General features: G+C 36.2%; 3 protein-coding genes across 4 annotated transcripts; 2 read left to right on the top strand and 1 right to left on the bottom strand.

The window, feature by feature from the left end:
• Positions 1–25: 25 nt before the first annotated feature.
• nudt1 (nudix (nucleoside diphosphate linked moiety X)-type motif 1) lies at positions 26–5,691 on the bottom strand. 2 transcript variants are annotated; one of them, XM_044099438.1, is made up of 4 exons: positions 5,535–5,691; positions 5,244–5,400; positions 3,145–3,290; positions 26–1,625 (listed from the first exon to the last, which is right to left on the bottom strand). In XM_044099438.1, exons 2-4 carry the CDS (start codon positions 5,393–5,395, stop codon positions 1,453–1,455), a joined length of 471 nt encoding a protein of 156 aa, XP_043955373.1. In that variant the 5' UTR covers positions 5,396–5,400; positions 5,535–5,691; the 3' UTR covers positions 26–1,452. The 2 variants fall into 2 exon arrangements, with proteins under 2 accessions (XP_043955373.1, XP_043955372.1); XM_044099437.1 differs by having other exon boundaries at positions 5,244–5,417.
• Positions 5,692–6,307: 616 nt separating this feature from the next.
• mrm2 (mitochondrial rRNA methyltransferase 2) lies at positions 6,308–8,812 on the top strand. Its single transcript, XM_044099439.1, has 2 exons — positions 6,308–6,703; positions 7,654–8,812. The coding sequence occupies exons 1-2, from the start codon at positions 6,415–6,417 to the stop codon at positions 8,082–8,084; spliced, it is 720 nt and encodes a 239-aa protein (XP_043955374.1). The 5' UTR covers positions 6,308–6,414; the 3' UTR covers positions 8,085–8,812.
• A 9,137-nt stretch (positions 8,813–17,949) lies between these two features.
• Positions 17,950–20,755, top strand: LOC122821480. The gene is made up of 2 exons (XM_044099440.1): positions 17,950–18,501; positions 20,011–20,755. The coding sequence occupies exons 1-2, from the start codon at positions 18,323–18,325 to the stop codon at positions 20,669–20,671; spliced, it is 840 nt and encodes a 279-aa protein (XP_043955375.1). The 5' UTR covers positions 17,950–18,322; the 3' UTR covers positions 20,672–20,755.
• Positions 20,756–23,619: the final 2,864 nt, after the last annotated feature.

Raw genomic sequence — 23,619 nt, forward strand, 5'->3', positions numbered from 1 at the left:
TCTACTGTGATTAACTGCATGTAAATTTGTGTTCTGTGATGTTTTTATTTCAGAATCAACTTTTCCAGATGTAAGCACAGTAACAAGGTGTTATTATACAAGGGATCTAAAATGGTTAACACTCATTTATTCTGACATAAAATTATCCGTTTACAGCTTTTCAGAAGTTGGACACTAAGATTTCAGTCTTTCTGGATGTTTTTTTTTTATCTATCAATTGCATTTTCATGAATAACTTTATTGCTGTACAAATGCTACATACCTGCATTGTTTATATTTTTGACAAACCTGTTTTTTTTTATTTTTTATGTTTGGACATGAAAAATGTGACTAGAAACAAGAACATATTTTAAAGAACTTCTTCAGGTAAATAAAGGACACTCCAAATAAACCAAAGAATAGTTTGCAAATCCTTATCTTATCAGTCATTATATATCTAGAAACAGCAAAGTTTGCAGGCACTCTAAAAGCAGTTTTGCAAGTAGAGTTTGCTAATTTACTTTGAAAATTCAGTTCAACAAATATTGAAAGAGAAAACTAGGTCTATTCTAATTCATTCACAACACCCCTTTAATTTTTGACTACTGTAATGGGTCTTTAATCCTCTAACTTTAGGTTGTCACTGTTTTTGATTCAATTTTGAACTCAGTTTTCTTTTGCAGGTCCTATATTATAAGATTATATATATCAAAAGATTTTATATTTTAATAAACAAATTGAAAGGAGACTTGATGATCACAGTTAATGAATCTGGGTGTAACAATTAGATTCATACACTAGAAATGCCTGTTAATCACACCAACAATAATGGGATGCACAAGTATGAAACCCTAGTAGATTTAGGTTTAAAGTTAACTTACTTTTTTTAGACATGTTTCTGTTGACTGGATGTAATGTTAACATTCTGGAGTGACTCTGACTAAAAAATGAGAATGGACCTCAAAATGACCTCCTGGCCATTCAAAACCAAACATATGGTTGGATGTAAGTTATTTTAAACCTATATTTGCTAGGACTGTGAATATATTGTATACATACATATGTTTTGTTGAGGACTAAGTTTAACAACCAACAATATTAAACCTAGTGAACCTATAACTCTATATTTTGTATTAAAAGCAAAATATAAATTGTACTGAATACATTTTGCTGAATTTTGTTAGTTCAGAAATAAACTTGCTTTCAACATGCTGCTGCTGCTTTGATTAATATGCTGATATTTCTAAAGAAAACCTCCAATGAAGCGGGTTATGGAAAAAAAATTTAATTCCACTTGTTACAGTTGAAAAGTGTGTACAGTAAATGCTTCTTCTTCCTATCCAAATGATCAACTCATTCCTTTCACTAAATGAACAGTGGACACCAACAGTTACCTTCAGTAATAATTGGCAATATTTAAACACTTATTTTTTTCCTCATAGTCCCAGGCATAAAACACTACAAGGTTTCACATCAAAGCTCTTGAACCTCCTCCAGTTTGTGACTGAGAATCACATCCTCACCCTGGAACTTGAAGTATCCCACAAATTTCTTCTTCTGTAGCATCAAAGGGAACCATAAAACATCATCGGCCCACATCTGACTGAAAGGAATTTTGTCACAGTCAAACCACTGAGGCCTCATTTCTGTAAAACACAATACATGGAAGAATTAATCATACTGAACAACTCAAATGTGTTCTTCAGATATATGATGATCAATGTGCAGATGGCTGAATAAAGCTCAAGCAAAAAAACAAAAACAAAAAAAACACACCTCCTACAACTGTAAAGTATGGTGGTGCCTTGCAGTCACTGAGAAGACCATAATGTAATTTTTACACTTAAGTATTCTAGAAACAAATTTGTGGCTATCTGACAGATTGATCTTTTTCTAAATTGGTCAATGATCCCAAACACAGCAAATCTACAACAGAGTGGGTGAAAAAAGAAAAGAATCAAGGTGTTGCAATGACCCATCTGATGTCCTGACCTCATCCAGATTGAAATGCTGTGCAGTAGGAGCAATGCTCAAACTTAATGAAGCGTTGCAATGCCATATACAGTTAGGTTGGCAAGAATGTTTCCACAACAATCATGAGGAAATTTATTAAAGTTGCTTAAGATGGTTCTTTGAGTTGTTGAAAGATGGGATGTACCAGAGTTGACTTAAATTTGGCAATGACCAAGTTATTTTATTATCAAAACACATGCCTGTGAATTATTTAAATCCTCAAATACCTTACATACCCATTTTCTTTTTCTAAAATAAAATAAATCATGCACTTTTTTTTAATTAGTCACATTTGAAATGTTCTTTTCTCCTTCATTTTCTGGACTCTGACTTCTATTACCCTCCAGAACTTTTACTTCAAGTGTTTCGTCTGACTACATCAGGGGTTATGCTTCTCTGTATCTTTGTACCACATAGCTGACCTTGATGTATTTCTTACAAAGCAAAGAGGACTGCCAAGTATTTAATCTTGCTACAATTCCCTCTTTGTTCTTTAAGGTGCATTGACACATTTTAAGCCTTCCTTCTAAAATAACACCTGAATCTATTTTTCCACCTGTGGTGAGCATCTTCAATTCAATCACTGTTCTTGTAGGGACTGTAAAGAGTGAGGTATCATAGATTTAATGTTTTTTTTAGGTTTTTGAAAATATTATGTGCTATATGACTTGACTGCAGTTAGTTTTTTGCATTTTCTCAAAATGTTTGGTTTTTAAGTAGTTTTCAGATTAGTCTCAATATATTAACACAATTATTTCCCTTATGAATCATACAAGCAAAAGACAGGTAGTTAACTCATCAAGGGACGAACCTGGATTGTGCCTTTGTAACATTAGTAAGCTTGGAATGCCTACTTGAATCTTCACTAACTTTTTGTGTCTACTTTAAACTTTGAAGGGTCATAGAAGACTCAAAACCAGACCTCAGCATGCCTCTCAACCTTACAAACTGTAGAAATTGCGACTGAGACTGAGTTTGTAATAACATTAAAAGGAAGTCAAGTTTAAAAGGAACTGAAACCAAAATGGTAACATTTGATTTTTCTTACATCTATTACTTGGAATGGTGTTCATAAAGGTTATTCCCCCAGTTTTTTATGAACTTCTATCTTTTAAAAGGAATCTTCTTTGGCTTCTTAAGAGAAAGTCTTACCCTCTGATTCTGTTGGTTCACCTTTATATTGGTCAGCTCTGAAGACATGGACGTCAAGCATCTCTGTTTCTCCAAGAAATTCAAATTTGATATTTCCAATCTTGTCCAGAACGTCCACTGTGAGGCCACTTTCTTCCTGAAGTTCCCTAAAGGGAAGAATAAAAAATATTGGCTATATTTGTGCAAGTGCACTTTCATATGGAGACTAAAACAGCCTAAGGTTTTAGTAGAACTCATAGGAATACAAGCAAAAGCTATGCATGAAAGCTAAAAGACTGATCAAGAAATTCAGAAACTCCACTATTATTTTATATGATATCACTTTATCTGGATGCCCTGATTTTCCACTATCTGAAGGAGCTAACAATCAAAACAATTATGAAATCTTCTTATGTTATTTATGAATGATATCTTAGACTTGGTAGACACGGCCTTGACAGCTATCAGACTCAGAGCAGTCAATATAGCTGCAAGCATCAAGTTAAGGTCACCTGTCCAGCGCTATATTGTGCAAAACTGAACAGACCAAAATGATGTGACTCATTTCAACATAACACCCCACACTGTCTCTTGTCTTGAATGCCTGCATCCCAGATTTTCCACAGACACATCCCAGTATTCAAAAGTGTAGAGTGGACCTGCATTGTTATTGCAATGGCATTGGCTTTGATGATAGGTTTAATTTAGCTGTCACTCATTGTTATGGATAAAAAATTAGTTTGATCCACAAAGCCATTGCTCCTGGATTAGAGAGTTCTTCTCTAACGGTGTGCAATATAGGTTGAGTGTATGGCTTTATTGTACTGTAATGATGAATGAGATGATGTTCTCTTGTGGATATTTTTCTTTGTCAATCTGTTCAGTGCAGCACTTTAGAGTTTAAGGAGTATGACATATCCTGTATGCATTTACACACAGATTTCAAGGTCAGGTTTTAAATGCTTTGTGTAAGTGACCAACAATTATTCCTATAAATAGTCCACATTTTGTGTCAAGTACAACATCTCTATTTTTGAGAAGCAGGAGCTTAGTGACACCCATATAAAAAATCATTCTATTTTAAATACTAAATATACTCTATTGTATCAAATTAAAAGTCAAGCATACAATTTTGTTATTTTACTGGGGCAATTTTGATAAATTACATCTAATGTGTTTTAAAATGTGCTACTTCTCTTTGATGACAACTACTGTCACTATTTCTTGAATGTGCTCAGCTTGATTCCAGAGGCGGTTTTCAAATTTAACTTTGTGAAGCTTTGGAAGCCAACTGTGGCCCAAACAAAATCTTATATAAATGCGACAGGGAGACTTACATTTTCCATTTCAAAAGCACTGAGAACAGATGCTCAACAACACAGAAGTGAAATATATTTGCATATTATGAATAATGTAACTATTAAACACCCCTGCACACAAAGCAGTTTTCTCTGTTTGTTTGGAGACAGTTTTGGAGTGGGCCTAAATGCCTTCAGGGCTGTTCTCCTTCACTTCTGGAATAATAACATATTGTCCCGACTAAAACGTTTATTCTTTTTATATATCCTAGCAAAACATTCACAATTCTTTTTTATGTTATTCTCAACAGCCTACTCTCACTGACTTTGTTTTTAAAATGTAAATGTACTGAATGTGTGATCCCAAAAGCATAAAACAGAGCAGAGTTGTGTTTTGCAAGCACACCAAAATTATGCCTCCCCTTTTAAAATTTTAAAGTATCTGTCCATTTTACTCAATCCGATCAGGGAGCTGTAGATTGCCATCCACTTTGAGCCTGTTTCTGATGGCGTTTGCTCATTGAAAGGGAGATGTTCCTCTCTACTGAGGCTTTGTGTTTGAAATTGAAGCAATTTGCTGGTTTTTCAAGATAGACTTCTTTTTTTTTTTTTTTTTACTGAATTGTTTGAATCTGACTGGAACAACTTGGACTTAACTCTGTTACACGTGTAATAAGAATACTTTTGGGACAAATATTGAACAGCTGTCTACTTATTAATTTAATACATGCAATAATTTAGATTAGATCCTATACTTACGTTACGCTTTAACACAAACCACAACATTAACCTTAAATTAAATAAATATTCTTCTTATAATACCTTCTAGCTGCTTCCTCGATGGTTTCTCCGGGTTGAACTTTGCCCCCAAATCCGTTCCACTTGCCCGCACCAAAGCCTCTCTTCTTCATGCCCAGCAGCACTCTACCTGGTTGGACTATCAGGACCAGAGTGAGCAGCTTTGAGGTCAACATCTTACCTGAGAGGAAGAAAGAACTTTCCGAGCAACAGAAAAAAACCCACAATGAGCAATAAGCAACAGTTCCAGCAATATGGGGTGCTAACCAATGTTGTCATTAAATATTTCAGAACAAGGTCAGATCAAATAAGTACCTTTTATTCAAGAAAACAGTCCACCTCGCGAAAGACTCCCGCGTGGAGAATGCAGATGTCGTCACATGATAACAAGATTTGTAAACAAAAGGATCGGTCTGACTACAGTCAGATTCAACGCATGTGGCCCATCTCTTGGTTGTACGGTCTGTTGCAAGTGTTACTTTGAAACATGTCCGACTAGAAAAATTAAGATTTTTTTTTTGTCCCGTTTTCTTATTTCAGAAACCGGTGCTGCCATATTTTGCTAAGCAGTTGTCCCAACACCCAAAATTCACTCTCTTTGTTCATGTTTTGATATTTCTAATATATTGTAATAACAGAACCAATAAAAACAAAACTAATACAAATTAAAATAAATTTAATCTATAAACAAATCATGAGGACACATTTGCCACTAATAAATCAATTCTCAGTGGTACACTTTGTTTTACAGACAATTTACAAAGTCTAATGTCAAATTATTAGGGACAATAGAAGCCATACACTTGATATTTATTCTGTGATGAAATGGCACTTATTCAGTGAATGCCAAGTATCCTAACGAGTGGTACTTCTACCAAACAGTGAGTTTATTTTTAAGAGCAAGATGTTTATTTATTTATTCAACTAAATTTCCTTTTTTGAGAATGCAATCCATAATATGCAGATATTCGCCATGTACATTAAGGTCTTTGATAATAAATGCACACAATTCAAATATGAAAATTAAATGAACGTAAATTTAATGTATGGGATGAATTTGCTCAAACATAGGAACTAATGTTTTCTCGTTCTGTTTCAAAAATAAAGGGGACCCAAGTAGGTAGCACACGTTGAGAACTCTGTTTCACGCAAGCGTAGTTGATTAAATAAGAACCTATATAGTAGAATAAGCCAAATGTGGATATTTTCTGTTCAGAGGAGATGTTTTCACTGCTCGCTGAGTGTCATGAAGAAGCTGAAGGGGAAAACTGCAACAGAGCAGCGCTGGGTGCTGCGGCAGCTGAAAGATCCGTATGTCAAAGCTTCACACGCTCAAAAATTTCGATGCAGAAGCGCCTTCAAACTCTTGGAAATAGACGACAAGTTCGGGCTTTTACAGCCCGGATACAGCGTGGTGGACTGCGGTGCTGCTCCTGGAGCATGGAGCCAAGTGGCCGTGCAAAGGATCAACTCTGCTGGGACAGGTACACATGGCAGGTTTCAGTCACATGGGTTCAACTCCTACATCAAATCCCTAATGGTCATTAAAATATAACAAAATCTCCATATATTATTAAACTAACTCTTAGATAGATTAATTTGATTAATTAGGTTATATTTCTAATTTTATGTCATTAGAAGGGACACTGGCATTAATGACAGCTAACAAAAAAGACCAGAAATTGGTATTGGCGTGTACAATCACGATCAATGCATTAGTAACTGTAAAAGATTTAGCAATAAATACATATTAGGCAGTGGATAAATATCAAGTCCTCTTGAAAATAATCTGCCACATGATCCACAAAAAAGGGTTGTTTTCTTATAGTAAACTGTCACATTTATTATGCAGGCCTGAGTGTTTCATTGCTTTGGAACCTGTAATTAATCTGAACATTAATCAGTGTCCTCAGTTATCTTTGTCACATTGAGGTTATTGCTTTCTAGTGATGCTGCTGTAAATGAAGATAGATATTATAAGTTTATCCTACATCATCACCCATCAAACATGTAACTTTGTCCAAAAAGAAAATAAAGCAGATGTGTTAATGATTGTGAACGATTGCGCAGATAAGGGATGTTTAATGTCTAAAAGATGAGTTTAAATCTCATTAATCAGTAAACCTTTGGTTTGGAAAACATAAATTTAAGTTAATTAGTCACTGTAGTTATTTGAAGTATGCATAACTTGCAAAAACAGTGTGGAATTTCTATATTAATATCAAGTAAATTTTTTGAAAAATGTATAAGAATCAGAGAGATTAAAGACAACTAAAAGGATATCAAAGATTACAAGGGAGCCAACTATTTCTTCTGCTTTTTGTTTTTGGTGGGGTTTTTTTTTTAATCGCTCAGTTTGCCACAGGCTGTTGTTTGTGTGAGCAGATAAGACATGTAGAAGGGAGATGAACTGTTTCGGTGGCTGTCGTTTTAGATCAAGGCTCACCACGTGGAACAGTTATCGGCATCGACCTGCTCTACATACCACCTCTGGACGGGGCCCACTTCCTCTCCAATCACGATGTCACCGACCCCGCCACGCACGGCAAGCTGCAGGAGCTGCTCCCCCAGGGCCAAGCTCATGTCATCCTGAGCGACATGGCGCCCAATGCCAGCGGCTTCAAAGACATGGACCACGAGAAATTGATCACCATGTGTTTGTCTCTGATAGACTTGGCTGAGAAGATTCTGCTGCCTCGAGGCTCTCTGCTCTGCAAATACTGGGACGGGGCTCTTTCTCGTCACCTCCAGGAGAAACTCTCATCTGTGTTCAGCAGTGTTCGGACCATAAAGCCAGACGCCAGCAGAAAGGATTCAGCTGAGAGATATTTCCTTGCTAGAATGTACAGGAAGCCCGTGAAGTGATATTTGTTGTCCTTTATTTAACACATGACTGGCACATTCACTGAAGTGCTTCTCTGAGTCTCGGATCAGTGAGCTGTTTGAACATGAAGAGGCTTACTTAGTGGCTGTTATCAAAAGATGGCAGTGTTGAGACATCAGTGAGGCTCGCTGCTCCTGCCACAAATGTAAGCATATTAAAGACGATAATGTTTTTCCGTTCCCTGCAAACCTAACGCAGTAGCAGCACTTAATCAGTACAATGAAAACCTATGCAAGAATCAGTGAGATTACTCAAGAGCATTTTTCTTATTATTGCCCCCAGTAGCTGTTCCAGAGTCTCTTTTTACTGTTTGCTTTGATGCAGAAAGTCGTTTAGCTCGGATGCTTATTGTAAGGTTCTGCACTTCCAGCCATGTTCAGCTGTTCCATTACAAAGAGCACATGAAGGGAAGAACTAATTTCTAAGTGTCATGTACAATGTGACTAATGAAATATGGAACAACAGTAAAGATGGCTTGTATATGTATGTGGTGCACATTTGCTGACTGACAGGGGAAACATCCAGATCCAAGATGTTGGATTTTAATTTATCCTTAAATTTTACCTTAGCGACTGCTAAAACACTTCAGAAAATAGTCCAAGTTTACTTTTATTTTCCTTCCTACATAAACGATTAATAAACAGAAGATGTGATAAAAATAATGACAAGCTTGTCTATGCAATTAAAGTTGAACACCTGGATAATAGTTTCTCCTGTTATATGCCTATTTTTTTCATTGTTTCTTTTTTCATTTGGCATTAATAGTTCTCCACATTTTATTTATGTGAATAATTTATTTACCATTTAATAAATGCCTATCCTAGTTGGATAAAGAAATGGCAACTTCAAGAACAATTAAAAGTCTTTCTACAGTTGCGTCTCAGTAAATTTGAATATCATTGAAATATAAATTAATTTCAGTTTAATTCATAACCTCATTAACTGATTACATATATATATTTGCCTCAGGTATAATAGGTTGACTTAATGACAAACACATTCAGGTTCATTGTATTTATTCTAACAAACAGGAAATCGAGTCAGTGGTTAACTTTAATCCAGCAGCTTCTGCCCAACAGTCACAGACAACAACAGAAAAAGGGGCTTAGGATAGTGGTATTTAATACAAATTAATATCATTGATCCACATAATTATTCTCATCTTTAACATACATAAACTCACACATGTAACATTCAAACAGTATCACACAATTGATAACTGAAACATTACATGTTATCAAAAATGAAAACATCTAACAAACAGAAAATCAAGTTGGTGTTAACATCAATCCAGCAGCTTCTGCTTCTATACATAAAATAAAATAAATAACCACAAATGAACTACTAAGCAATAGCTTCCAATGAGCAGTTATCAACATTTGTAAAATTAACATACAGTAACTAAAATGGATAACATCAATAATGAGAACATTATTGATGTTATCCTGTCAGTTACCGGTTACTATGTAACCACCAACTGTCAAGCACAGCGTAGCAGAACTTAAATCACCAATACATTTCTGGAGAAACAATTTTCTGACCACACAAAACAAACTCAAAGAATAAAGAAACAAATTTAGGCAAACGTCACATTCACAGCACTTCCAAAATAAAATCCTGTTACACATGCATGAGTGACAAATGTCAAACTTAAATTTTTATTTTTCTTAAGATTATGACTAGGAAAGCCCAACATTTGGTTTCAGAAACTTTGAACATTGGAAATATTTCATAAATACTGTAGATACCCACAGCCTTAGATTATTCCTAAGGCTGTTAGGAAGCAAAGCTGTTTGCAGAGTTTAGGACAGTTTTACAAAGTGTGGACTGAGCTTGAAGAACCATGACTCACAATAGTATTCAAAACATTTAGCCACAACTGAGATATTCCTTATGTCAAGACACTCCTAAAGATCAAAATTGCCTTTCATACTTGGCAAAGGAAAAAAAGAGACCGGACTGTAGCTTATGTGTTAAGACTCCTCTTTTTGCATGAAAGTAAATTTTGCAGTTCTGGTAGAAATCTCAAAGTCCCAAAGTTTGGAGGGAGAGTTTTGGGGGAATGAATTGAAGTTCCTTAAAGTCCTGTGTGAATGCTGCACAGTCCAAAGTTTGAGCAGTTGTCCACCAGAAAATTTTAAATGCTTCTGCTGACAAGCTTTATGGAAATACTGTTTTATTTCTAGAAGGACTTGGCAGCTGCCCACACTGCCAAAGGTGCATACATGCTTTAATGTATGGCAGTATGACTGATACCCTCTCCGGAGAATCTATGTAGTTTTGTCAAGAGGAAGATGAGAGATACCTGAGCCAACAATGCAGTTGAGATGAAGGTCACTATTAAAGCAACCTGGGCTTCTTTAACACATCATCAGAGCTGCAGGCATATTCAGGCATATCTCCTCCATGCCATGCTGCATTAGTCCAGTAATTCATGCAAAGGAACCCCAAACAGCTATTAGGCTTTCATTGTTACATAACAAAGCCTGAACACATCCGGCGGTGACTGTGTTGTGGTTCTCAAGCAGGCTGTCCAAATACACTTAGTATTGTATTACAAAAAATATTGTGAATCCTCAAATTGTTATTATCAGCATCAGATTGTGCTGATCAACATTTCTCAGATTATGATCATCTGGTGCCTCTAAGCATCCATGTTGATGCCGTGTTTGGAACATTACAGCTCATAGCTGTTCTGGTTTGTTTCTACCTCAGAGGAGGATCAAAGGTAAAATGTTGCTTTTGAAAAACAATTTTGCAGTGAAAAATCTATTTATTAGGAGCTAATAGATCATTTAAAAAAAATCTAAATGGCTTTGTTAAGCACTCCAGTAGTTTGTTTAATTTTCTAAATGAATTCTTGTCTCTTGGTTTAATTGGCACATTTTCATTCCTCAGAAAAACAGACTGGTTTAAATTAGTCATAAATGATCATTTTAAGTGAAATCAGATTATCCCTAAATAGATTTTTAACTCTGATAATTCAGCAAAATGAAAAAGAATAGCCCAATCAAGATCACATTTGCATTTATGCCACAAAAGAAGACCAGAATAGGCTGCTATTTGGCCTTTGTGTCTCCGGAGTGATGAGCAATACACTACTGACTGAAACATTCATGCCTCTCGGCAAAATTAACTGCACAGAAGGGGGACTGACCTCTAAAGATGATTGTTTGGAATGAAAGGGAGCAGTCATGCCTGTTGATGAAGCTGATATAGTAAAAGATGTGAACAGATGACCAATTTTATTTCTCATTACTTGTTGATTATTCTGCCCTGCGTTATTCAGATTCAAATTATTTCAGAATTACTGTGGGATCTGTGTAAATTCCATCGGCGCTGAGCGACTTGCTCTCGTGACGAATGATTATTCGCTCACAGGTTAATTCATTCTTTTCTGGCCAGATGGAGGTACAGACGTAAGAATTAGCAAATGAAGAGAAAATCGGGTGTAGAAAAACAAATGGTAAATTTAGATGTTAAACTGAGAGATTTGAATCATTTTTATGTTGAATTGCTCTGGCCTTCTGTGTCTTGAATTCTATCTCATACAGGTGCATATTTGAATGAAAACATTAATATCAAAAAAATATTTTAAGTTTTAGTGTAATTATTTGTTACCAGAGTGCCATAGTATCATGAGGTCAGAATTTCCTTGTATAACACAGTCTGTGATGGAGGAATTTTCTTCTCTTTTCATACAGGTTGAATAACAAAGTTTTCAAAAGGCTGAATTCTTAAAAGAGTAATTCACCCCTTCTAGGTTGCTGCTGTGCCAAAGTTGAACTTGTGAGTTTTACTTTTTAAAAGCCGCTGAATGTTTTGAAATCTGAGCTGATTTTATTCACCAACTTCAAGCTTTTATCAAAATCTGCCTGCCGGACAGAAGCCTGGGAGAGTTCATTGTGCAAAGATGGAAGCTGCATTCAATACAACACTAAATGCATTCGGCCAAAGAAAGAAAAAAGGAAGATTCCTTTTAGAATCTTTGCTCCATCTCAAACAACACAAAACATGCATTATCTCAAGCAATTGACAGGAAATTAAAGAAATGGTATTATCATTTTCCATCATTGTGTCATTCCCTTTGGCTGACCTGAATTGCCAGAATGTATTTCTTGTCTGGCAACATTAATCATTTCTCTCAGCCTCCGAATGTTGGAAGACAGAGCCAAACAAACATTTCTAGAGAAAAACTTTGAACTGCTATTATGATGGTAATAGCAGTCCAGTGAAAAAGAATGTTTGACTTTTGTTCAGTAAAAAGGTTCCTAGAAAACTAAAAGACTCCTGTTTGTTGCTGCCACAGTACTTCAGTGAATCCTCCATGGTGTAATAGAAAAAAGTTACATTTTTGTTGAGCTTGCAAATACATGGACTAAAACCTTTAAAATGTTTTCGCATCAATACTAAAATGATCAGACACTGTAGCAAAATGAATTTGAGCTGCTGTTAGACATATTGAAGGTAGAAATGTCCAGTTGTAAATCCTATTAGGATTGCAATAAATTCAGAAAATATTATTTCGTTTTTTTGTTCCTTTCATTTTAAACCTATGACTTTATGATGCCCTCCTAGTTGTTGATAAAATATCTCTTCCATTTCTTCTGAAGTGTTTAGGGGGGATGTTAATATTTTAATTAAGGATTGTAACAGTTATTTGTCTATGGTGGAAAGGTTATTGTAGGCTTTATATTGAATTATATTGTTAATTAATATACAAAACATCTGTATTTAATATTAAATACAGATTAAATACAGATTAAATAATATTTCACCATTAATAAGTCTATTTACCAAGTTTTCTTTTCAAAGCATAGTACAGGAGCTTACTGTAGATATTAGCTGACTGGGAGCAAAGTGATAACTTGATGCATTTAGTAGTAGCTCATGATGATTCTTCTTCTACTCTTTTCATCTGTGTTTGAAAATAAGTCATTGTGAGGAGAAAAAGATTACTTATTATTTATGACATCTTTTATAAAAGTATCCATGTTTGTCTGATGGTGGGCTTCTCTAACAGAATAGCAGAAGGGTTGAAGTTCTTTGTCCTTTCTTGCAAGTAACAGAATATTCCAACCTTGTGTCCATGGAAGCTTCGGAGTTACAGATCTCAAACTCGCAGTAAGGACAGCAGTCCAATGTTTGTCTATCTCTCTTTGCCAAAGGATTCTAGGCTGTCATCCCCACGCCTGGCCTGGGTTATGTTTGAAGGAGGAACACACTCTAAAGAGTGTTCGGCTAACAGATTTAGATGTCTGGATGGAATGTTTTGGATTCCAGCCGGTACCCAAACTCAGCATAATAGTTGAGAAATGAGGAATTATTCCTGGTTGTGTTGACAGGAGGCTCCCCAATGAATAAGGGAAGCAAATCTCTTTAGGAGTCACAAAGAATAATCTTCTCAGTAAGGGCTGGATAAAAACAATAGGCTTCTTGATTGCAGCAGAGACACAGTGTCAGAAATAATGCAGATGAGCAATGCAGGTGCTATTAGCTTCAACACAGCAAAGAAATTTCCTGTCACTTTGGCACAGTGGACCACGCTGGATGAGTCTTGATGGCTTTTATCGTGAGATGACCAGAACTTCACATGTCTCACTTGTTTTAGTGGCTTTTCATCTATTCTCCTCTCATCTTTTTATCTGACATGTCATTAATCAAGCTTTTAAAAGTTCTGCCGAGTTTCTGGACCTTCCTGCTATATTGTTGGTGACTTTTTAGGAGACACTCCATAGTTGAATTGGCGATAGCTATCAAGCCTTTGTGTGTAATTCCTCAGCCAGCTTTATCAAGGATGGAGAAATTTCCACACAAATTCTCATAAAAATCCTCCAGATAACACATATATGAGAATTATGATTTCACCCATATCAGCATTCTAAGTCCATCCATCTAAGAATAAAATCATTCAATGATAGCATTTTCATTAAAATTTGTAACTATCATATGTAGCATTAAACAATGCTGTACTAATACTTCTCAGTGTTGAGAAGTATTTCAACATCTAGATCTGAACCCGAATATAAGGGCAAAAGGAGGAAAGCAAGAATTATTTTCTGTTTATAGAGCTAAGACTCTACCAGCTCCTTATCAATTCAAAGCCTGAACTGAGTGTGAGAATAAGAAAACACCACTCCACACACTGAAATTGGAAACTGACACTCTGAATTGACCTGCAGAGAAAAATGGGAAACTGCAAGTACCACATTTGATGGCAGCCTAATCCTATTTTATACACTGAATATCTTCAAATTTTTAATTTATTTTTATATATATCACTTTAATATTTCAATAACTAATATCTGTATCAACAAGCTTCTGTTCTCATTCTGGTTAAATATTTGACCACAACTCTTTCATGAAATGCTGGAACTCATTTAAGTTAGCTTCCTACCCTGAACCCCAATATTCAGTACATTTACAACAGAGCTTTGGTTGGGCCATTCCAAAGGCTTAACTTATCCTGCTTCATTAAAAGTCAGGTCTAATGTATGTTTTGTCATGTATTGTTTTGTCAGAACACCTAACTGGATCCAAGTTTAGTCTATCTGACCCAAACTGACTATCATCCTAAGATTAAAGCAAGTGTTAGTATGAAGAACCTGGGGAATCAGTGCTCAAGCTTGCCATCAGCTGGAAACTGGAACAGCATCACCACCATGCACATAAATCAACATGAACTTAAAGGAGGCTGGCCAAGAAAGAAGTATCTGCTCCAAAATCAATATCTTAAAACCTGACTAAACACAAGCCAAATGCCTTCTGAAGAAAGGTTTTATGTTCAGACAACACAAGCAGCAAGTTATTTGGCCACTATTAGATGTTTTGTTTGGAGGAGGCAAAGTGAGTTCATTTTTGTAAAGTAAGAGGACTTTCACAACTTTAAAGCACAATGGTAGCAGCATCATGCTGAGGTTTTGATTAGCAACAATGGTTCTAGTACAATGGTACTAGAACACTGACTAAAATAGGCAAAATAATGAGGAACTTAGAACACAGTTGGTTGTTCAAACAGAGCGAGGATCTAGAGCTCACCCAGTTGTTGATTATAAATCACTGCAATTGATGTGAAAAAACAATAATTGAAAAACACTGTAATAACTTGAATTTGATATGCCAGTCATCCCCATGATTGGTGTATTTAAACTTCAGAGCAGAACTGTGTGTATATGTGTCTATCATTCTAATAACTGAGTTGGTGACCGTGTTAGGCCCTTTACACATTTTGGAAAAGGTTTAAATGGATAGATAAAATGAAAAAAAGGCCTCCTGTTTTCCTCTCTGTGGTAAAATCACGCAAAAGGACATCAGCGAATAATAGCTCTATCTCCTCTTGATCTTTTGCTTTTTTGAGGTTGCAACAGTGCTGTGGAAAAATGTCAAGAGCATCTTCAGAACACGAGTAAGGGTTAGTTTGTGGTACAAGGGTTAAAGAGAGACAGAAAAAAGAAGGAACAAAACAGCTACAGAGAACAAATAAAGTGCAGATTGCACTCAGTGGTTTTTCATTCTTGAGTCTACTGACATTTACTGGACTTAGCAAAAAAAAGCTGCAGGTGAAATCAGAAAACTAATAACTTTATATAAATATTTCTACAGAAGAGGTGGATGCCCTTTGGGTAATTTTTTACATTGTGCTTATAAATAAGCAATATATGGCAAAGATAAATGTCTGAAAAAAAGAAAATGTTCAAACCATTGAAAGGTAGGTTGATTATATCTAATTTGAATATATTGCAATGTTTGTACAGTGCCTTGCAGATGTATTTATACCCCTTTAATTTTTTCACATTTTGTCATTTTACAACCACAAGCTTCACCTTAATTTTATTAAGAATATGATAGTCCAACACAAAATAGCACATAATTTAAAGGTAGAAAAAAACAATGCATGGCCATTAAGTAAAAAGCAAAAGCAATATAAAAAAATCCAATAATTAGAGCCTCTTATCACTAATATCCCTAAAAGAATCCAAAGCAGTTGCTTGCCATTAGAAACCACCAAATTAGAAAAATAGATTCTGCTGCTGAGTAATTTCATCTCAGCTTTTTAGTAAAGGTTCTGAGAATGAAGTGAGGGGCCTCAGAGATTTATTAGCAAACAACAGGGAAGCAACAAGCACAGTGAAGCCCAGAAACACATCAGACAGGTCAGGAATAATATTGTACGGATGTTTAAAGCAGGGGAACACTTTTAAACAGTAGTCTAAATTTGAACATCTAATCCAGTGCAATGTTCAAATAATAAAATGTGGCAGCATCCTGATTTGAAGGAGTATGGGGCAAATACCAAACGAAAACATGTTAGAATGTACAAAAGACTGAAGACTCTTTGACAGGACAGTAATCACAGACTAATGGAGATACAGTGAAATAGCTTAGATCCAAATATATCCATGTGCTAGAATGGCCCAGTCAAAGTACAGATCTAAAATCAATCAATCTGATCTAGCTCAATGGCAAGATAAATACCTTACTGCTAATACAGTTTCTATCCAGTCTGTTAGTGTTTGAGCCCTTTTGCAAACAAGAATGGACAAAAAGTTCAATCTCTTTATGTTTAAAGTTGGTAGAGAGAGGGAGCTTTGGTTGGAAGTGATTCTACAGCTCATGATTTATTGGCTGAATTCAAATGCTCACCACACATTCAGATTTTATCACTCAAAACCTAAACTATTTATGTACAACTTTATGTTAGTTTAGCACATAAAAGTGAAATAAATAAGGAAGTTTGTAGTGGTATAGATAGTAACTTCAAGGGAGATACATATTTTTGCATATAAGTAGTGTCCTCCCATCATTTTCTATTTTACATAATCATTGGACATAAAACAATTTTTAACATCAGATATCCTTCAAAGGCTATATACTACTTTTCAGTTTTTTGCAACAATGTATCCATCCATTTTTATTGCCCATAAATCCTCATTAATTATCTCTTTGTAACATTTCATAACAAAACCAATGGAGGCACTGACTCATCCAAACAAGCTAAATGCTTCTTCTAAGAATAAATCCCAGAACAGCATCCCAGAACAAAGTAGTTTTTCATCCATAAATAATCTTGAAAGAAACACTGAAAGATCTGTTGATTGCAAGGATCAAATAAGACTCAATATAGGATTCAAATGCAGAGAATCTATCCATACAGTGATGCTGTGCCATCCTTTATGCTCAAAGTTGAATAAGTATTTGTCATTTTCTCTTAGATCTCAATGAAAAGTCCACAGGTTGTTAATGAGTTGGAAAGACAAAACTCATCATTAACTACATTAAATAAGTTAATAATATAAATGTCCTCTTGAAGTTATATTGTTGTTCTAAACTGAAAAAAATACATGCTGGGAAATTTCCAAGCAGGTTTTATTTTTAAATAGTAAGTGACAGAGAGTTCACAACAATAAAGAAAAGGAGAGCAACGAGTCAGGTTTGAAATGGTTTTCGTGTGACTGCACAGGCAGTTTCTTCAAATTCACAGGGTGGAATGACTCCCCGGTGATGCCATCCTTTTGGCGCTCCATTTGCAAACCCCAATTCAAAAATAAGCTTTATCTGGGCTGACAGGGATGGAATAATTTTATTTTTTTAGATTCTATGCTTTTTCTTTTGGTGTTAAGATCCATTTACATCACCTGAACCTCAAATTGTTCCTTTCTGACTGTCAAGAGTCAAAATAAGTGAAACTTATGAAAATCGTTCAGTGAATTGCCCCAGGAAGCACCTGTGTGTGATATATGTCTGTTAACAATTTTTAAATCTTAAATTTCCATTTTAAAAATATTCTGGAACTGATGACAGCATATCTTTCTCCATGACTTTTCTGAAGATCATGGGGCAGTGTTGTAGTACTCGAAAACGGTCTTGGTCTCGAGACCGGTCTTAAGACCATTTTTTGATAGTCTCGGTCTTGTCTCGGACTCGACCACATTTGGTCTCGGTCTTGTCTCGGTCTCGGACATTGAGGACTCGGTATTTTATTTCAAGACCGGTCAAGACCACAACTGTGAAAATAACGCTAAATCATCAGTATCAATTTCTTTAAGATCCTTCTTTTTATTGGATGCACTCCTGATTCAAATCCAAGCAATAACCCGTCTCATTGGTAAATGCATGTTGTTGTTTTTTTAACTGCTGTCGCCCCACCCCCTTTCACCTTGAGCGCGGACTGCAGCACTTCGATTGAAAGTTACAAGTGGTTGTCTGAGAAGGGGATAAGATGTCGGCCAAATCATCGGTTATAAAATTTGGCTATTTAAATCACAAACAATACATTTGTAAAGCAACATTGAGAAAAAAGCATACAGCGCAATGTAAGTTCTGCAGTGCTTCACTATCAGAGACGGTGGGGACTACGTCCAACTTTTATCGACACCTTGAAAGAAAGCACAAAGAAAGGTAAGCTGTGTGTAAAAGTGATATTAGGAAAGCTAGCAAGTTAACGTAAGCAATTTCCTCGGTATCAAAATTATTCTACCCGGCCATCACACAGTTCTTATTTCAATATTAGCTACACATATTAAGTTAGCTAAAGTTATATATGTATGCTTTATCTTTTAGGGTGAATGTTCTCCTTTCTTATCCGCTATTTGCCACCTAGCTTGATGCACAAGTTGTCACCTAGTAGTGTTTGTGAAAACATGTCGGACATTACTGATTTAATTTAAAGAAGTGTTGATTCGTGTTGTGCATGGACAACGCTGTTTCAATTACAGCTTTCCTGAACATGTCTCCGTATTTCTGTCGGCTTCATGAGTGGATTGCAGCACATAGGTGGAAGCAGAGCAAAAATAAAAGTCTGAATAGATAATCGTAATATATTTTGGTTCTTGTTCAATACTTCTCATGAAGGAGAAGACTGATGTGGAAGTCTCTACCTATGTTTAATAACCATAATAAGGTGACGTACGTAACCATGACAGAACAATGGTTCGTAATGGTTCTGTCAATAAGTCACCATGACAGAACGTAATGGTTCGTAATGGTTCTGACAATAAGTAACCATGACAGAACATAATGGTTCGTAATGGTTCTGTCAATAAGTAACCATGACAGAACGTAATGGTTCGTAATGGTTACGTTCTGTAACGTAACCATGACAGAACGTAATGGTTCTGTCAGCATGTGCTGGCTTGTGCTGGTGGGTAACCCCAATGTCTCCAAAGCCATCATATATAATTTATTAATGTGCCAAACCTGATATGCTTAACCTTAAATAAGTTGTATTTTCTTGCATTGGTCCTACAATTAACATTATTAAGGGAAGTAAGCAAATGCAGTTAACCTTGAGAGACTGAGTCGACTGGACATATAATAACATCCTGTTCCTAAGTTAGATTTTTTCTTTCTCATGAAAAACAATTATGAGACAGTGAATGAATTCATTCACTGTCTCATAATTATGAACTAAGGTCAATGTAAGTTACATTGACCTTAGGAGCTGGATATAGCTCCTGACATTGAAGATAAGACGTGGAGGTGATGCTCTGTTGTTTGGCTGTGGGAACTAGTCTATAGATATAAGCAGAGAGTGAAGAGACTAATATGCCTCACCTTATGAAAAATTAATAAATTAGTTGCTTTGTATGGATATAGGCAAATTACTTTTAGAAACCACATTGTTATGTTGCCATTTACAATTTCAGGTCAATAAGTAACTTTTTACCAGTTCACTCTCTATGGTTCATACCATATCAGTCATTTAACTTACTTGTTTATCCATTTCAAAAATGTGATGGCCAAAATACCATTGATTTGCATTTTGTTTATCTACATGCTTTCTAGTAACATTACATTACACATATTTGACATGTATTTGTAAAGTTCCTACTTATTTTTAAGGTTGTTTTCTTATGTAATTGATGTTCATATGATCAGATAAACTGATTTCTATGTCCTATTTATTAGGTTCCTGGAATACAAGGCAGGGCAACAGAGTGATGTCACACAGCCAACAATATCGTTATTTACACAGAAAGTGCAGCTCTACAGCCCACAATCGCCAAGGCAGCAAGCCATCAGTGAAGCCATTGTTCAAGATTTGATCATTGGATGTTGTCTGCCCCTCTCCCTCGTGGAAAATGGACACTTTAAACACTTTCTTGAAGTCCTGGACAGTAAATACACACCAATCTCTAGAAAAACAGTTTCTGAGAGACGAATTCCAGAATTGGTCAGAAAAGTCAAGGAAACTGTCTTGGAGAAACTGAAGACCCAGTCGTCTGTGTCATTAACAACTGACCTTTGGTCTGATCGCAGGCTACGCTCCTTTCTTGGGGTGACTGCCCATGTGTGCTACAAATCTAAAGATTGCTATGCACTTGAATCCTACCTGCTGGACTGTAGGCGTTTTACAGGGAGGCATACTGGAGAGCACATTGCGTCTGCCTTTGCCTTTGTACTGTTCATGAAAGGCAGAGAAAATACTATTTTGATCGACTTTGATTGTTTGAAATTCTGTGATTACAACATAGAAGTACTAAATAAAGATGTTTATGTTTATTCCAGTTCTCTGTGTAAAATATCTAGGTGTTTTTACGTGAATGTGGGTCTTTTAGATCAATTTTAGTGATTTTGATCATGTTTCACATTTTATTGTCACATACTGGCACTGGTCTTGGTCTTGACTCGGTCTCGACTTCCCTCGGTCTTGGTCTTGACTTGGTATCGGACCCTAAAAGTCTTGGTCTTGTCTCGGTCTCGATACACTCTGGTCTTGGTCTTGTCTTGGTCTCGGGTTAGGTGGTCTTGAACACAACACTGTCATGGGGCTAATCTGCTGGCTAATAGAAAGGCAAATCGGGAAATTCAACTGGTATATATACCAAACTGGGTAGAAGATAGATGGCACTAATTGTACATCATGTCAATTTAGTTCAGTGTCTGCATGCAAGATGAATAACTTTCAGAAGAACTCATTTGCAGCAAGAAACTGGAACAAATATACCAAGATGTAAAATATACAACCCTCATATAGTTTAACACAGATTTTCTTTCAGCTTTGCAATGTCTGTTAAATATTTGAATTTCACATTTTTAATTGGGCAAAATTACTTGCAAGTGTTTTACACTGGACTTACATAATTTATCAATTCCACAACTTTACTTTAAAGTGAAATCACCCACGTAGTATCTCAGGTGATGACTGAAAACCCACTGGGTTACTTATAAAGTGAGAGCTGAAGCAGGGGAGTTTGTCAGAATGGTCCTGATCATTAATCTTCCTGAAGATGCTGAAGGCGCGACTTGACATGGTTTTGCTGTGGGTGTCCCTGAGCTCATGTCAGCACTGTATCCAAGAGCTGGCTGTATGACCAAAGGCGTTGTGTTGAGTTTTACTTTTCTCCAGCGGAGGCAAAAAACAGATCATCTGAGCTGTCTGTGAGCTCCCACAGCGCTGTGCTGGTTGTTATGACAGACTTGTTTCATTCCTGGAAGGTGCAAAGCTTCACCTATTGGGGGAGTTGTCATTCTACAAAAACAAGCAGAGGAAGACAATACTGTTGGCATGTCATCTAGGACTCTCCCTGTGAGAAGAGTGCAGCAGGAGGCTGATGATGTACAGGTGAAAAAAAACCCCATGTTCTTAATGTTATGTAAGTAGAGTAAATTACGGTTGTTGTGGGTGCAGCAATTGGTTGATTCAAGCTGTGATTTAAAATATTCATACAATTTGCAAAGAACTTATGTTAACTTGAAGGACTATTCAGGATGAATTATCAGTTTCAGTGTTGGTATACAATAATAATATGACCACTGGCAGGTGACATTGATAACTGATTATTTCTGGGATATGTTAAACGGCAAGTGAACTTTTTGTCATGTGTTAGAGACAAGACGGTTAGATAAGAGTAGGGATAAAATGCTATTGCGATATTTGGTGGTAACAATAAATGTGATGTCAAAAAAGTTGTAATTGTTTTACTTTACAGCCACAAATCTATTTGCACACAAACTTAAATACTGCTCTGAAAATAAAACCTATTACCAAACAAGCTTCTTCCATACACAAGGTCCATTAAGTTGTGTAATTGTACCACTAAAGAGGATGAAATGATTGCATTCAGTAGTACTGTTACACTTTTTAATAGTTACTGATGCTCTCAAGGAACCAACAGCAGGGAGAAATGGAAGGAATAATTGCAAAATCTCAGTCATATTGTTCTTTGGGGTTTGTGAACATCATTAATTGATATAACACCATCATTCTAGGAGATTTCTCAGCAACTGACAAATCGGCGGTCGCTACTTGTCCCAAAGTACACGGCCCTTACCTGGAGGAACTAAACTCAACATTATAGGAGTTCGTTATTGTTAAAGCACTGCTAGCCTAGTTTTGTCCATTTTTTTAAAAAAAATTCTTTTATTTATTTATTTATTTATTTATTTTTACCTCTGTGCTTTCTTTTATCACTTATTTAAAAGAATAAGTGATGAAAGTAAGCTTACTAATGCTTCATTAGTAAGCTTACTCGAGCTCTGAGGGCCATGTCTCCAGTTTGCTTTTTTTGATTCTACTCACCTGATTCTGGTTCCACTTCCATTAATCACTCTCCAGCATTTAAATAATTGTTTATTTCTTCAGCTGCTTGCCAGATTTGTCTATGGGTCTCTAGTAGTCATTGGTAAGGGCAGACCCTTAAGCAGCCAGTTCATCTCAGAGTGACGATATTTATCCCGAAGTTACAGATCTGACTTGCCAACTTCCCTTAACTCCCTTCATCCAACATGCCAGAGGCTGTTCACCTTGGAGACCTGCTGCGGATAAGGGTACGGCTTGGTGCGAAATTTACACCTTCTCCCCCGTATTTTCAAGGACCAGCGAGAGCTCACCGGTGCACAGAGGGAGGGGCTCACCAGGAAAATTAATGCAAGAATCACCACTGAAGCCACCAAAAAATGCCTTCAGCAGGCTGGTAGAGTCCATAACATAAAGGGCAGGGTTGTAAAGGCCAGATTGTGGACAAACACTGTTATAGGATAGGAGGTGGTCATAATGTTATACCAGATAAGTATTGGTATGCTACTGTGTTTTAGGTTGTTGCTGAATTTCAATTTCAGAGCTCATATTTCTCAGTAGCTGAGCAAAGAGCAAAACAAAATCGATACAATATTTGTTTGCATATAAAATAATAAATTGAGAATTTAGTATTTTGTGTGTGCATGGTTGCTTTGTATATTTTACTTCAGAAAACCTAAAAAACTTCAAAGTAACTTTCCCTAGAAGAGGATTCTCATATTGATCTTTTGTGACTGAAAGTTTCAGGAGGGGTAAGTGACTTTATCCTTGGAATTGGTTTATTTTCACAACTTTACTACGTACTCTACTATATATTCCAATGTATCAGGATTCACCTGAAGAAATAAATGAAATAGATGTGTGTAGCTGTAGCAACCTTAAGGCCAAGTCAGGTTGTTCACGAGGCAAAGAGAGGTTGAGGGGTGGTCTGATGAGACAACAGGCAGCAGCTGAGTCCCATTAACTGTCTCTATATATGTCCCCATCCTTCTGTGCAC

Source organism: Gambusia affinis, linkage group LG19, assembly GCF_019740435.1.
Source record: "Gambusia affinis linkage group LG19, SWU_Gaff_1.0, whole genome shotgun sequence".
Lineage (NCBI taxonomy): Eukaryota > Metazoa > Chordata > Actinopteri > Cyprinodontiformes > Poeciliidae > Gambusia > Gambusia affinis.

Bases quoted from the DNA above. Each gene is read 5' to 3' on its own strand.
- mrm2 (XM_044099439.1), top strand. From the start codon at position 6,415: ATGTGGATATTTTCTGTTCAGAGGAGATGTTTTCACTGCTCGCTGAGT. The intron at 6,704-7,653 runs GTACACATGGCA...CTGTCGTTTTAG, and splicing joins GATCAACTCTGCTGGGACAG to ATCAAGGCTCACCACGTGGA.
- LOC122821480 (XM_044099440.1), top strand. From the start codon at position 18,323: ATGTCGGCCAAATCATCGGTTATAAAATTTGGCTATTTAAATCACAAA. The intron at 18,502-20,010 runs GTAAGCTGTGTG...CCTATTTATTAG, and splicing joins GAAAGAAAGCACAAAGAAAG to GTTCCTGGAATACAAGGCAG.
- nudt1 (XM_044099438.1), bottom strand. From the start codon at position 5,395: ATGTTGACCTCAAAGCTGCTCACTCTGGTCCTGATAGTCCAACCAGGT. The intron at 3,291-5,243 runs GTATTATAAGAA...TCTTCCCTTTAG, and splicing joins ATCGAGGAAGCAGCTAGAAG to GGAACTTCAGGAAGAAAGTG. The intron at 1,626-3,144 runs GTAAGACTTTCT...TGTGTTTTACAG, and splicing joins TGAACCAACAGAATCAGAGG to AAATGAGGCCTCAGTGGTTT.